Source organism: Muntiacus reevesi, chromosome 3 (assembly GCF_963930625.1).
Source record: "Muntiacus reevesi chromosome 3, mMunRee1.1, whole genome shotgun sequence".
Taxonomy (NCBI): domain Eukaryota; kingdom Metazoa; phylum Chordata; class Mammalia; order Artiodactyla; family Cervidae; genus Muntiacus; species Muntiacus reevesi.
In genome coordinates this window covers 247,655,347-247,670,287 of record NC_089251.1, presented here as the reverse complement: position 1 = coordinate 247,670,287, position 14,941 = coordinate 247,655,347, and the positions used below count along the sequence as shown (strand labels likewise).

At 38.2% G+C, this 14,941-nt stretch overlaps 2 protein-coding genes across 4 annotated transcripts in view; one reads left to right on the top strand and one right to left on the bottom strand.

Moving 5' to 3' along the window:
* The window catches only part of SCRN3 (secernin 3), a 39,792-nt gene extending 35,068 nt beyond the window's left edge, over positions 1-4,724 (bottom strand). For 2 of the 3 annotated variants that reach the window (XR_010662499.1, XM_065931783.1), the window contains exons 1-2: positions 4,643-4,724; positions 1,515-1,684 (exon numbers count right to left, since the gene is read on the bottom strand). Coding sequence is in view for 2 of the 3 variants with exons in the window: in XM_065931783.1 (XP_065787855.1) it covers positions 1,515-1,673 (159 nt within the window). In the remaining variant the exon portion in view is untranslated. Of the gene's footprint in view, positions 1-1,514; positions 1,685-4,173; positions 4,403-4,642 lie in introns of those variants that run through there. The other variant, XM_065931785.1, reaches the window with a different exon arrangement.
* Position 4,725: 1 nt separating this feature from the next.
* CIR1 (corepressor interacting with RBPJ, CIR1) overlaps positions 4,726-14,941 on the top strand; it is a 41,015-nt gene continuing 30,799 nt past the window's right edge. Inside the window, 2 exon segments of the mRNA XM_065928998.1 lie at positions 4,726-4,905; positions 10,400-10,494. Coding sequence (XP_065785070.1) covers positions 4,834-4,905; positions 10,400-10,494 — 167 coding nt within the window. The 5' untranslated portion in view covers positions 4,726-4,833.

Below are 14,941 nucleotides of genomic sequence, written 5' to 3'. Positions count from 1 at the left end.
TGGATTTTTTAAATAACAAAAATTTTAAAGGATCCTTTAATTGATGTGTATACTATCAAATGACTAGTGCATAGTATTGACAGTTATCACTGGATCAAGAAAACCTCTTCTGATGACAAAACTGCTATTTCCAGAGCCTGGAATGACTGTTTCTATTCTACACCAATCAGAAGCCTTTTTGCGCATCAAATTCCAGCTGAAAGCCCAACTTCTGGTAAAGCCTTCTTTGATTCCTAGTCTGAATTAATTGCTTCCTCCCCTCTGCTGTCACAATCTGCTGCTCTTAAATTTGGTGTTGAAACTTCATCCTTCTTTACAAGGTGGTTAGTTACATACACATCCTATTCCTCTACTAGACTCTAAGCTCCTGGAAGACAAAACTTGCCTTTTTTTTTTAATGATAGAAACTAAATGTTACAATTTACTCCATCTTCATAATTATAGGTATTACAGGGCAGTGTGGGTAAACAAGGCAAATAAAGTAAAATCTTTTCTCCCCTCATTTAACCAGATGCAGCATGCTGGCATTTTTATGATAGGTTGACATTAATAACTAATTGACTTAAGTTGAAAGTCGGCAACAACAAATCTTTGCAATTTAGGATCTTCCTCCATAGCCACTCCTAGGATCTTAATTCCATGAGCTCTAAAATGGTGTTTACCACAGCATTCTTGAAGCTTTCAGATATTTTATTATTATTATTTTTGGCTGAGCCGGGTCTTTGGTTGATGCACCCACGCTTTCTCGAGTTGTGGTCAGCAGGAGCTACTCTAGCTGTGGTGTGTGAGGTGGCTTCTCTTGCTGTGGTGTTTAATAGCTGTGGCACAAGGGTGTAGCTGACCCGCAGCAGGTGGAATCTTCCTGGGCCCAGGGATTGAATCCATGTTCCCTGCATTGGCAGGCGGATTCTTAATAACTGGACTACCAAGGAAGTCCACACTTGCACATCTTAATATGAGATCTCACACCCCTTGTTAGGAGTGGTTGTTGTTTAGTTTCTAAGTCCTGTCTGACTCTTTTGTGACCCCATAAACTATAGCCCACCAGTCTCCTCTGTCCATGGGATTTTCCAGGCAAGATACTAGAGTGGGTTACCATTTCCCTCTCCAAGGGATCTTCCCAACCCAGAAAATTCAGCCCCTGTTTCCTATCTGGTAGGTGATTCTTTAACACCCAGCCACCTGGGAAGCCTGTTGTTAAGGTAGGGAACTGTTAAAAGCAAGACAGAACCAGTCTTGACAGCAAGCGTTAACTCTTTCCCCTATTCAACATGCTTGCATATGGTAAGCATTCAAATATTTGCTCAAAGAACTAACAATAATTATTTCAGCTTTCTCCAAATCACTAAAATAAAAGACCAGAATTCTAGTTCTGATTCAAATTATTTATGAAATTTAAATTCTTTGATTTTTTAACTTCTATAGCCTCTGCCAGATAGTTAGCAAGTGATTTTTAAACAGTTTTTGACATTTTTAAAGAAAAATATTGTTAACAAAACATGCATTTCACCTACCTTCAGATGTTCCTTCAGGTTGTCATGAACTGCAGCAGGAAAATAAACTACTTCCTGTACTTCATCACAGGGTCTATCTGAATTTTTTCCAAAAATAACCCTGTTAGCAATTGTTGCTGGAGGTAGTGCCACGAAAGTGTCACAGGAACAAGGTTCCATCTTTTTTTAAACTAAAAATCATATGGAAGTTTGAAAATAAAAAGAGAAAAATATTATTTAGTATATACAAAACAGAGTTTACTTGATGACTGGGGATATTACTGTCATATCTAACAAAGGATGTTCAGTAAAGTTTTAAATTTCATATACTGTACTACAGAAATCAGTAAGAAAATAATGGGCATGAATCTAGCACCACAAGAATAAGTAAGAAAACAGGATAACAAGTACCTTCTTCTAGTCTATAGCTCAGATTTACCCTGCAAGCTCTTTCTCTTCTGAAGTCTTCCCTGAATCTCCTTTCACTATTTCCATATTTGGAAACACCTGTACCTGTACCATAAAGACTATATTTGTGTATACATCTAACAAAGAATGTTCATTCAGTTCAGTTCAGCTCAGTTGCTCAGTTGTGTCCAACTCTTCACGACCCCATGGACCACAGCACACCAACTCCTGGAGTTTACTCAAACTCAACTCCATTGAGTCAGTGATGCCATCCAACCTTCTCATCCTCTGTCATCCCCTTCTCCTCCTGCCTTCAATCTTTCCCAGCATCAGAGTCTTTTCAAATGAGTCAGTTCTTCACATCAGGTGGCCAAAGTATTGGAGTTTCAGCTTCAACATCAGTCCTTCCAATGAACACTCAGGACTGATTTACTTTAGGATGGACTGGTTGGATCTCCTTGCTGCCCAAGGGACTCTCAAGAGTCTTCTCCAACACCACAGTTCAAAAGCATCAATTCTTCGGCGCTCAGCTTTCTTTATAGTCCAATTCTTACATTCACACATGACTACTGGAAAAACCATTGCCTTGACGAGATGGACCTTTGTTGGCAAAGTAATGTCTCTGCTTTTTAATATGCTATCTAGGTTGGTGACAACTTTCCTTCCAAGGAGTAAGCGTCTTTTAATTTCATGGCTGCAGTCACTATCTGCAGTGATTTTGGAGCCCAGAAAAATAAAGTCAGCCACTGTTTCCATTGTTTCCCCAACTATTTGCCATGAAGTGATGGGACCATATGCCATAATCTTAGTTTTCTGAATGTTGAGCTTTAAGCCAACTTTTTCACTTTCCTCTTTCATCAAGAGTCTCTTTAGTCCTTCTTCACTTTCTGCCATAAGGGTGGTGTTCATTAAAACATTTTAATTTTGAAACAGACTCACTACATCAGACAAAAGCAAAAACAGTCCAAAAAAATTCCAAACTGTTATTTCCCACTGTTGAATTGTTATGTTCACATTCAACTTGTAAGTCCTGACTGTATAATTTAATATCAAGATCATATCTTCATTTGTAATTTGGAAAAATCTTAAATCCTCAATTTTAGTAGAGCTCATTGGCTCAGTGGTAAAGAATCCACAAGCAGGAGATGCCTGCCAAGCAGGAGACACGGGTTTGATCCCTGGGTCAGGAAGATCCCCTAGAGAAGGAAATGGCAACCCACTCCAGTATTCTTGCCTGGGAAATCCCAGGGACAGAGCAGCCTGGTGGGCTACAGTCCATGAGGTGCAAAGAGTAAGAAACTTAGCAACTAAATATCAACAGCAACAAAATTTGCTTCTAGAATGGCAAATTGTTTTCAGTTTCCTTCTTTCCTTTGTCTTATACTACCCAAACCTTAGAATGGCTTTACACGAACAGATTTAAATGTAATCAATATTTCATTGTAAAGAAAACAAAATGACTCAAGTAAGAAAGAAACAAATTCAGCCTGAAATGCCTAACGGTTTTTCTCTTCTTCTCAGTGATGGAGAAAGGTCACCAATGCTTCTGTTCCTGTGTGATTTTCCTTCATTAAAAAAAATTTTTTTTAATTTATTATTTTTGGCCACACTGGGTCTTCCTTGCTGTGTGCTGGCTTTCTCTAGTTGTGGGGAGCCAGGGCTACTCTTGCTTGCAGAGCAGGGATTCTAGGAGCCTGGGCTTGAGTAGTTGTGCACTGCAGGCTCAGAGGCTCCGCAGTATGGGGGAATCTTTCTGCACTAGGGGCGGAAGCAGTGTCCCTACCTTGGCAGGCGGATTCTTAAACAATGGACCACCAGGGAAGTCCTTCGTGTGATTTTCAACTCATGTCCTAAATTGCCTTCTATATGTGTTCCAAAGTTAGTTCCACCACTGCCTTAACTTTGGCAGGCTACTTAATCTCTATCTAAGCCTCCTGCCTCATCTGTAAATCTCTCAAAGGGCTGTTATGAGAATTTAATAAGACAATGTGTAAAACGTTTTGCACAATGCATAGAACACATCAGACACTTATATAAACGCTGCTACTGTTGTTATATGTGAGAAGAGTACATTTCTCAGAAAAGCTTACTCCTGACATCACACGCCACCTCATCCTGGGAAAGGACCTGGTTGAAGGATCAACTACAGCAGCAGCAGCCACGTACCCTCAATGTCTTACCTAACCGGGGTAATAAGCTAAGAAAACAGGTCACCTGGTTAGGAAGACATCTAACGCGTTTAGGAGAGGCAGTCTTGAGAGGCTTTACTAACCTCTAGAACATAGTCATCATTTAACAAATGTTTACGGACATCTTTCTGCACCAGGCGCCGTACAGTTGGTAACAAACTAGAGTCCTCGCTCTTTTGGAGCTGACATTTTATATACTTTTTATGCTTTAGTTCACCAAGAGCTTGCATCGTTTGATCCTCACAAACTTGCTACAGTTAGGGCAAGAATTACTACAAGACGAGAAAAATCGGTGCAGGCAGGTTTCTGTAACTCGACACAGCGTTCATACAATAAACTGCTCGGACTTCCAGAACTTCTTGCCGCCGCCAAGCACACACTTAGCACCCCAGACAGCTGCGGACTGCGCAGCTTTGGCCCGCGCCCCTCCCAGAAACCCCTCCCAGGAGCCCCTCCGAGGAGCCTCTCAGTCCCACCCCCGCAGTTCCGGGCTTCCTACTTCCTACAACTACTGGGCTCGCCCGCCCCAGCCCCCGCCGGCACGCCCCTCACCTGGCCTCCGAGCTACCCAAGTGAAAGGGGAAAGGAGTGAGAAGGGGCAGCAGAGGAGCTAGTGCCGGAAGTCGTTCCCTTTGACCCCGGAAGTTCCCTCTGCTACTGGAGGCGCAGTTCCGGTTAAGCGGCAGAGTTTGTTTACGTTGCTCTCAGATCTAGCGGTTGCATACCCCAGCTCACCCTCCAAAATGGGGAAATCCTTCGCCAATTTCATGTGCAAGAAGGACTTTCATCCTGCTTCCAAATCCAACATCAAAAAAGTGAGTACGGTGAGCAGGCCCTTGGCCCCTGGGTTCCTAGAACCTCCTGGAGGTCAGAGTGATGGTGTGTCTGGGACCCCTGGGACGGCCGCCTTTTCTCCATGCCTAAAGCCCTGGTGTTCTTTATTTATTTATTTATTTATTTTTGCCCTGGTGTTCTTGTCCCTCACCGCTGGTCCTCGAGGTTTATTTTACATCAGCCAGGGAAAAGGCGGCTCCGTCTGCTCTTTCGGCTCTGTCAGCCAGAATGTAAATAGTCGAGATAAGAAGATTGGTAACAGGGTTTTTCATTACTTCCCTCAGCAGATTCTTAGGCTGTCTTTTCGAAACTCAGAGATCCCGGCTTCTGAGCTCTGCCATCCCATACAAAAAAAGACTAGATTGATCTGGAAAGGAAAGGAAAGTCACGCCTTGCTTCCTCTTTTTATCCCACCTTGTCTTGTAGCGTCTCGTGACCTCTGAGCTGTGGCTTTTTAAATGACCACTTACAGGTCTATTAGATCCAGTACAAAAAAAAAAGTATGCTGAATATTACGGCAGTGGGAAGCAGAATAGTGAAGTAGGATGAGTCTGAGCATTGAAACCTGACCTATATTCTGTTATTCCAGCACAGTCACTTTTAGCCTTGAGACCTTGCATAAAATATTTAATATCTCTCATCTTGAGCCTCCTAATCTGTAAGTTAAGAATGATCCATATCAGTTGCTTTGACTTGAAATTGTTATGAGGACTAAGTAAGATGGTGTAGATAAAGACTTTGAAACACCACCTTGCTCTCTGCCTATTACATAGAGGGGAGTGCACAATAAAATGATAATTGTGCCCCCACACACTGTTATCCTTAGACTATTCCTACAATACAGGTGGTAACCAGAGTTTCATACTGCTTATTCTATATGCTTTCTCTAACAGTCACAGCCAATTTCAAAATTTTAACCACCCCTTTTTTTACTCCTGACTCAACTCTACACTGCCAGATCTTAGGCCCTAACTAATACTTTGGCCACCTTATGCAAAGAGTTGACTCATTGGAAAAGACCCTGATGCTGGGAGGGATTGAGGGCAGGAGGAGAAGGGGATGACAGAGGATGAGATTGCTGGATGGCATCACCAACTCGATGGACATGAGTTTGGGTAAACTCTGGGAGTTGGTGACGGACAAGGAGGCCTGGCGTGCTGCGGTTCATGGGGTGGCAAAGAGTCGGACATGACTGAGCAACTGAACTGCACTGAAGGCACCTGAACACAGCTATATACTAGACAATTTCATCTTGATATCCTGCAGGCATCTCAAACTCAACATATCTGAAGTGGAACTTATCTTTTTATTCTCCTCCTATTCTCATATCAGTAGGAAATGCAGATAGTAACACAGCTCTCATCCAGTCACCCAGGCCAGAAATAAGATTCATCTTTTTCCATCATTGGTTTATTTAGTCGGCTAATAAATTCTATTGCTGTTACTTCTTAAGTATCTCTTGAATCCATCTCTCCTCTTTGTCACTACTGTCTGCATCTTAACGTAGACCCCTTATCATCTTTCACCTAGGTTGTTATATTTCCTCACTGGTTTTTCTGCTGCCAGCTTTGATCCCTCTCAAATCCATTCTCTACCAATCAGAATAATTATTTTTTTTATTTAGCAGTTTTACTGAGGTATAATTTGCATACCATACAATCACTCATATAAAGTGTAAAATTCAATGTTTTTTTTTAGTGTATTTATGAATTTTGTCATCACCAAAACAGTTCTAAAACATTTTCATCACTCTTCCCAAAACCCATATCTACTAACAGTCACTCCCCATTTGTCCTTAATCCTCCCCGCTCCCCAGCCTTAGCCAACAACTAATCTTCTTTCTATTTCTGTGAATTGGCCTATTCTGGACATTTTCATGTAAACTGAATCATGCAATATGGGTTTTTTTTGTGACTGGCTTCTTTCACTTAGCATAATGTTTTCAGAGTTCATGCTGTATAATGTATCAGTATTACATTCCTTTTTATTGCTGAATAATTCCATGGTATAGATATGGCACATTTTATTTATCCATTCATCATTTGATGAGTATTTGGGTTGCTTCCATAGAGTAGTCATTTTAAAGCACAGCTTTGATTTCTTCTAGCTCCTTACTAAAATACTCCGAAATTAAGTCCAGATAACCAGGCTCCGGCTTATTTTTCCTTCATCATCCCTTACTGCTATTCTCACATCTTAGATTTTAAATTTTATTTATTTTTTTTAATTTTGGCCCCACAGCATGCAGGATCTTAGTTCCCTGACCAGGGATCACACCCATGCCCCCTACAGTGGAAACACAGAGTCTTAACCACTAGCCTAGCAGGGAGTCTCCAACCTTAGGCTTTATGCTCCAGTGAAATCAAACTACTCAATTCCTGTTTTACACCTTTGGATCTTTTATCTGAGTTGTTCCCTCTGTCAGTGATATCTTAGCCTATTTTTCTCTTGGCAAAACTTTAATATGCTTCAAAATCCTGTTTAACACATTGAAGTTACTTGTGTAACAGGGTTATTTATTGCAGCTGCCTTTGTAATAACAGAAGATTGGAAATTTCTTAATATCCATCAGTACAGCAGGAGATTGGTAAATAAATGATGGTGTAGCTCCACAAAGAAATGATACTCTTCAACACCCTACCCTCCTAGAAAATAAAGCATTTTGTTTACTGATCTGGGAATGATCTCCATGGTATAGAATTTTATTTTATGCATTTTCTCTGTTTATGTATGCTGTATTATATATGCATACATATATATATATATGCATGCTGTATATGTTCAGTTCAGTCTCTCAGTCATGTCTGACTCTTTGCCACCCCTTGAACTGCAGCCCTGTTCGTCACCAACTCCCAGAGTTTACCCAAACTCATGTCCATTGAGTCGGTGATGCCATACAACCATCTCATCCTCTATCGTCCGCTTCTCCTCCTGCGCTCAATCTTTCCCAGCATCAGGGTCTTTTCCAATGTCAGCTCTTAGCATCATGTGGCCAAAGTATTGGAGTTTCAGCTTCAACATCAGTCCTTCCAATGAACACCCAGAACTGATCTCCTTTAGGATGGACTGAGTGGATCTCCTTGCTGTCCAAGGGACTCTCAAGAGTCTTCTCCAACACCACAGTTCAAAAGCATAATTCTTTGGTGCTCAGCTTTCTTTATAGTCCAACTCTCACTTCCATACATGACTACTGAAAAAACCATAGCCTTGACTAGATGGACCTTTGTTGGCAAAGTAATGTCTCTGCTTTTTAATATGCTGTCTAGGTTGGTCATAACTTTCCTTCCAAGGAGTAAGCGTCTTTTAATTTCATGGCTGCAGTCACCATCTGTGTATATGTTACCATTCATGAAAAGAGGGACCAAAAGTGCATGTGTATGTGTGTGTTTATATTATGTTATGTATATTACGTGTGTGTCTATGTCAACATCCTTGGAAGGATATACAAGACAGAAATAATATTGGCTACATGTGAGTATAGTTCATGGGGTTCTCAAGGCAAGAATGCTGAAGTGATTTGCATTCCCTTCTCCAGTGGACCACATTTTGTCAGAACGTGAGCATAGTTATGTCATTTAAAAAATAAAGAACTTCTAAAAACCAAAACTTGGCTATAAAGTATTCTATTATTATCAGCCTTCTTCTCTGCCCCCTAGAGTTAATCACTGTCTTGTTCTATTACCTTACATTGAATGTATTCTGTTATCCATTTTAATTGTTACTATTTTTTCCCAGATGAGGATTTAGTGGTGTAAATGTAACCATATAAAAACATAAGCTATGAAAAACACAATCAGGATGTGCCCCCTTCCTGTGCTGCCCAGAGCCAAACACTGTTACTATTTATTTACACAGTTCACATCTTTTTTATTATAAAATATCTTAAACATACAGAAAGGTTAGTATGTTTTTCGGTTAGCAGATTCTAAGCATTTTGTAGGCGAGAATATATTTCACTACTTTTTATTTTAATCCATCATAAATATTCATGTATTTCAGCTCTTGTGCAAATGAGACTTGTAAAATAACTTTGTAAATCTAAACCTTTAAATAAATGGTAGTTATTGTTAGAAGTAGTATCTTAATCATTAGGAGGTTGTTATTAATGTATTATTTGATCAGGCAATGACATCTTGCATTTCTCTATTTCAACTGTTTGCATTTTTAGCTATAGTGAAAATTCCAAAGGTGCCTTTTACTACCTATCCCAGGTGTAGACTTTTCTTCTACTGTAACATTACATTGGTAATGCTATATTCGTTATGACATATATATTATGTTAGTTATGAAGACAGTAGAAGAAGTTTTAGGAACTTATACCAAAGAAATTTCCAGGATAGTCTCTTCCTGAAGGATTCTCTTTTCATTTCTGTTTTTGCTTTTATCTCCGTATTAATCCTTGTTGTCCACGTCTCAGATTGTGGTCCCCATAAAACCTACCTATCTGAGTACTATTAAATACTAACAACTACTCCTGTTTTGTGTCTAAAATTGAATAATGGCAGTCTTGTCCCCAATCCTTCTCCCCACATTTATCTGCCCCATTATAATTATTAGTTACTTTATCAATTTAAGTATTAAATATTTATCAATGTAAGTCTTAAATATTTTTCCTTAAGTTTACCTTCTTAAAACAACTTGTTGGAAGAGACAGTTTTGCCTTGCTATTTATGTATGGTTATCAAACACTTTATCCTTTATTTAAAGAAGGTGGGAAGACACTGATACCTTTTAAACCTGGAGGTAACATGATTAAATATCCTTGCATAAGCTGTGTGGGCTTTTTACCTTCACCACTTTTATGATTCTGAGAATATCACATAGGGGTGCACTCAGCCTGTGGTGGTGGTGCCTTTGAGCAACTGTAGGGTATCAGATGCATCTGTTGTTTCATCTGTCTCCTCTCTTGGTGGTTTAGTTGCTAAGTCATGTCCAACTCTCGGGCCCCCTAGACTGTAGCCTGCCACGCTCCTCTGTCCAGGCAAGAATACTGGAGTGGGTTGCCATTTCCTTCTCCAGTTTTCTCTCTTGCTTCTTCCCTTTTTTCTACATCTATCTTTCATCTCCTTTCCTTTTTTCCTCCTCCTTATCTTCCATTTTTCCTCTCTTGGGGTATCAGTGACATTCACTGGCATCCAACGATGTGCCCTGTGTGTTTTCTGCACTAGACATATTCCATGTAGAGAGATGGTCATTCTTGTCTCTGAAACACCCAAGGGACTGAGGGCAAGAAGCTGTTGTACCCTGAGTGCTCAGAGTGGTTCTCAATTTTGACATTCTTGCCTGAAAGTTTAGCTGTTTTGAGTGATTATATTTTAGGACTTGTATCAAAGCATAAATTGGAATTTTCAACTCTTCTTTTGTGATTGTGGCTTTCTGACCAAAATAGATACGTTGTAAACTATATAGAATAGCATTTTATGTTTTATTATAAAAGAGAACAAACTTATTTAAGTTTTTACTTTACTAATTTAGGTTTGGATGGCAGAACAGAAAATATCATATGATAAGAAGAAACAAGAAGAGTTAATGCAACAATATCTAAAAGAGCAAGAATCATATGATAATAGGTAAGAAATTCCACTCTGCTGGTATTTTTTAGAGTAATCAGTTGCATGAGAATATGCTTTACTGAATCATATACTAGCTTTTTTTTAACTGAATGCCCCCAATGATAGGATTGTATTCCCTGTGAACTATCTTTACTCGTACATTGATAGATGGGCACTTTTTCCAACCTTATCCATAATTCACATTAAATATAAATTGGTGTGAATATACACTCCATATATAGTTTATAGAGACGTTCCAACTTACTCAAAACTTGGAAGGAAAATAAATGTCTATACTTGAACTACTGAGGCCTCGTACGAAGATATTTCTTCGACATACACTGAAATGAAAAGATGCGCAAGATAGCTTTAAGAGGTAAAGTGAAGTGTCTCTACCTGACCTGCATGTCATTGTTCTTTTAATAGGATAAGAGCTAGAGTTCCTCACTGGCTTACTATGTAAGCCATCCCTACCCCCAGCTATTGTCATTTTATGTTTGTATTTGCAGGTCTGACTCTGACGCTGATTTCTTTTGGTTAATCAAACAAATAAACAGTGGTGCTTTTGATAGGTCACACTTTCTCTTCCAGTCAGTCCTATATTTCATCAAAACATGGAACTTAAGCAAAGTAATACTAAACTATTACCAAATACTCTCTTCAAAATATAGTGTATTGAGAGCAAAATTGGAGAAATAAAATGTTTTATTCAGTCAAGTACTTTTCTCACTAATTTATTTAATTTGATTGACTTTTATTGAGTACCTACTTCATGCAAGGCAGCAAATGATATTGTAGTAGCCTATAATATAGAAGTGTGATGCATAACTTCTCTCTAGCCTCAAGAAATCTAATAACAGATATGTACATACATATAGTTCAAGGCTGAAAATAATAACTAATTGAAAATACACTGTTACAAAAACTGTGGCAGGCTAGCATAAGACAACATAATTCCATTTGGGATAACAAAGTAAGACTATGAAAGAGGGGAGGGAGTAGGGAGGAACAAGGAGAAAAAGAAAGGTGACATTTGACATAGTTCAAACCTGAACTGTGAAGAAGGGTAAGGATTTAGAGCCATGCTTCTCAACTGAGGGCAGTTGTTGCCCCAGGAGATAAGTGGCAACATTTGGACACATTTTTTGATTGTCATAGCTCAGCAGTTGGGTGATAACAACATCTAGTGGTGGATTCTAGGGATGCTACAAAACAGCCTACAGTATACACAAAGAATGGTCAAGTCCAAAATGTCAATAGCACTGCTATTGAAAAGCTCTGATCTGCATATAGTCAAAGCTTATTAAAGGTGAGCGTGGTGGGAAGGTGAAGAGTGTATTAGGAAACAGCAATATAGTTGAGTTAGACCAATAAAGAGATCGTGGGTACATGAAACAGGGCACTCAAACCCGGTGCACTCGGACAACCCAGAGGGATGGGATGGGGAGGGGGGTGGAGGGGGGTTCGGGACAGGGGGCACATGTACACTTGTGACTGATTCATGTCAATGTATGGCAGAAACCACAATATTGAAGGGTAATTAGCCTCCAATTAAAATAATTAAAGAGATCATGGAGGTAAAAATGTAAGAACCCATGCAAATATCCTGTTTCTCCCTGAATTTCGCCCACTAGTGTTATTATTCATTGATAGTTCTTGCCTGCATCAATTGTTACTGTAGTTTTCTAACAGTGATTTTCTGTTTCTCTAAATTCCTCTACACTTTTTAATTTGAATTTCTCTGGAAAGAGGATTTTTCCCTTTCCCTCACTTATTTATTTAATCATTTATTCCTATCATTATGGACTCAAATATTTACCTAATTGGTTATAATCTAATACTCGTATGCTTTTTTGCTCAAGTTTTGACCTTTGTCTGCTCTATCAACTTGACTCCTGTGTCCACTTAACATGCTCCATCCTTTTAAAAAATAAATAAATAAAACTACTTCATGACACTATAAGATCATAAAAAAATTGTTTTTTATTTTTCCATGCTCCAGCATTGGAATCAACCTGTTCCTTTTATTTGAGAAAAATACTTAGAAACTAGGGTCCTGACACTAGATTTGGTCATTGCTTCTAGGTTTGGTTGTTTGAATTTATGAGTATATGGAAGCAAATTTATGAGTATTTGGAGTGATTTGCTACATTTTTCGTTTTTCCTTGTTGAAAAATGTTGTCTTTAATAGTTCTGTTCCTTAGTATCCTATTTTTTCCCTTCTGTGTTTTTAAATGTCCTAGATATTTCTTAGTGTTTGTGGATATTGATCCCTAAACATGACAATCATATTTATTATTCTGAATGGATAAATAAAAGGATGCCAGAACATCTATACATTTCACTCTACTTAGAGTCAATAGCAAAAAAAGCAAAATGGAAAAAGGAAAGAACCTGTATAGGTTTTTAGTTGAAGTTAAAACATAAATACTAATATAATAGCTTTTCCTTTTATTTTGTATACCTGTTGAGTTTTGCACAAAATGCAGTTGATCTTCCAGTTTTGATTTTATATTGTTTTTGTTTCAGTGTAAATGAAATGCTTTTTTGGAAGGGAATATATAAATCATAAAATTTATTGTTTTTTAAGTGCACAGTTCAGTGGCATTAATTACATTCATAGTGTTGTGTACCATCTCCATTCTGTTTCCAAAAATTTTTTTTCATTACCCCAAGTAGAAAAATATTTGTCATTTTGTGTCTGGCATACTTCACTTGGTATAACATATTCAAGATTCATCCATATTGCAGTGTGTATCACAGCTTATTTTTTATTATGGCCAAATAATATTCCATTGTTTATACATACCACAGTTGGTCTACCCAGTCAACCATAATGAACACTTAGATTGCTTCTATCTTTTGGCTATTTTGAATAATATCATACCAGTATCTGTTCATCCCCCAACTTTCAGTTCCTTTGGGTTTATACCTAGGAGCAGAATTGCTGGATTATCTGGTAGTTCTGTGTTTGACTACTGAAGAACCAGAAAACTGTTTTCCATAGGGCCTGCACCATTTTACATTCCCACCAGTAATGCATAAGGGTTGCAATTTATCCACACCCTTGCCAACATTTGTAATTTTCCTTTTTTTTTTTTTTTTTAATAACCATTCTCATGAGTGCAGCATGGTATCTCATGGTTTTGACTTACATTTCCCGATAACTAGTGATATTGAGCTTTTCATATGCTTCATGTTAATTTTTTAAATGGTGTTAATATAAGATATAATTTATGAACTTTAAAGTATATGTTGGTTTTTAGTATATTTAAAGTTTGGAGCCATCACCATTTCAGAACATTTTCACCACCTGAAGAAGAAATCTTGTGCCCAATAGCAGTCACTTCCCATTCCCACAACCTGGACTCCCAGTTGCTCTCAGACCTAAGCAACCACTGACTTTGTCTCTATAGACTTACCTGTTCTGGAAATGTCATATGAATGGAATCATACAATATGTGGCTTTTTGTGACTGGCTTCTTTCCTTTAGTACAATGTTTTTGAAGTTCATCCATGTTGTAGCATGTGCCGTTGGTTCTTTCCCTTTTATTGCTGAATCGTATCCCACGGTATGGGTGTAGATCCTGTTGTCCTTTTGCCCTCCTCTTCTTTTACAGTTACTTGTAAACTCCAGTGAAAATAAGAGAGGACTTACAATCATGTAGGCTATACTTTGTGATAGCCTTTTCCAAATATAAGAGGAAATTCTGTTTACTCTTCAGGTTTCTTCTTTTTAATCAGTACTTTACATAGATCTTATGAATTAAAAGGTTTAACTTGATTATTCATTTGGTTTGCTGCAGAGCTATTTTCCTAAAAAGCACAGCATATCTCTAAACAGAACAACATTCTCTAAACACATATCTCTAAACAGAACATATCTCTAAACATCCCTCTAAACAGAACAACAGAACACTGTGTTCTCCAAACAGGGAACATTCAGTGTTGAAAAAGAAGTTATTAAAAAATGATTTTTAAGATGCAGTAGATATTGAGTCTATCATAGTAATTAACTTCTTGTAGATTTTCTTTAAGCTATTCTCTCTCCATTGGCCTTGCTAAAGAATGTTATTTATTCTCTTACTGACTTTGACTCCTGTAAGCTTTAATTGGATTTGACTTCCTAAAGAAATCCAGAGAGACTTATTTTTCTAAACTGATTCCTCACAATTAAGAAAAAATGTTGGCACTATTTAACTTAATTCCAAATATGTGTTGGCATATAGGATTTCAAGACAACATTTCAAAGTTTAAGAAAAGCATGTAAGGGTAAGCATGGCATTTTTGCCTCATTTCAGTTGGGAGGGCTGGGTTCTTTCAAGTATTGAGAAAGTCTCAGAATTTAAAACCAGTTAATAAAGGGGCAGCACTGTTGGAATTTTCACTCATGTATTTCAGATGTCATTTAGTCAGAAGAGTAGTTCTGGAATTTTATCTCTAATAAAAACATTTTATCCTAATT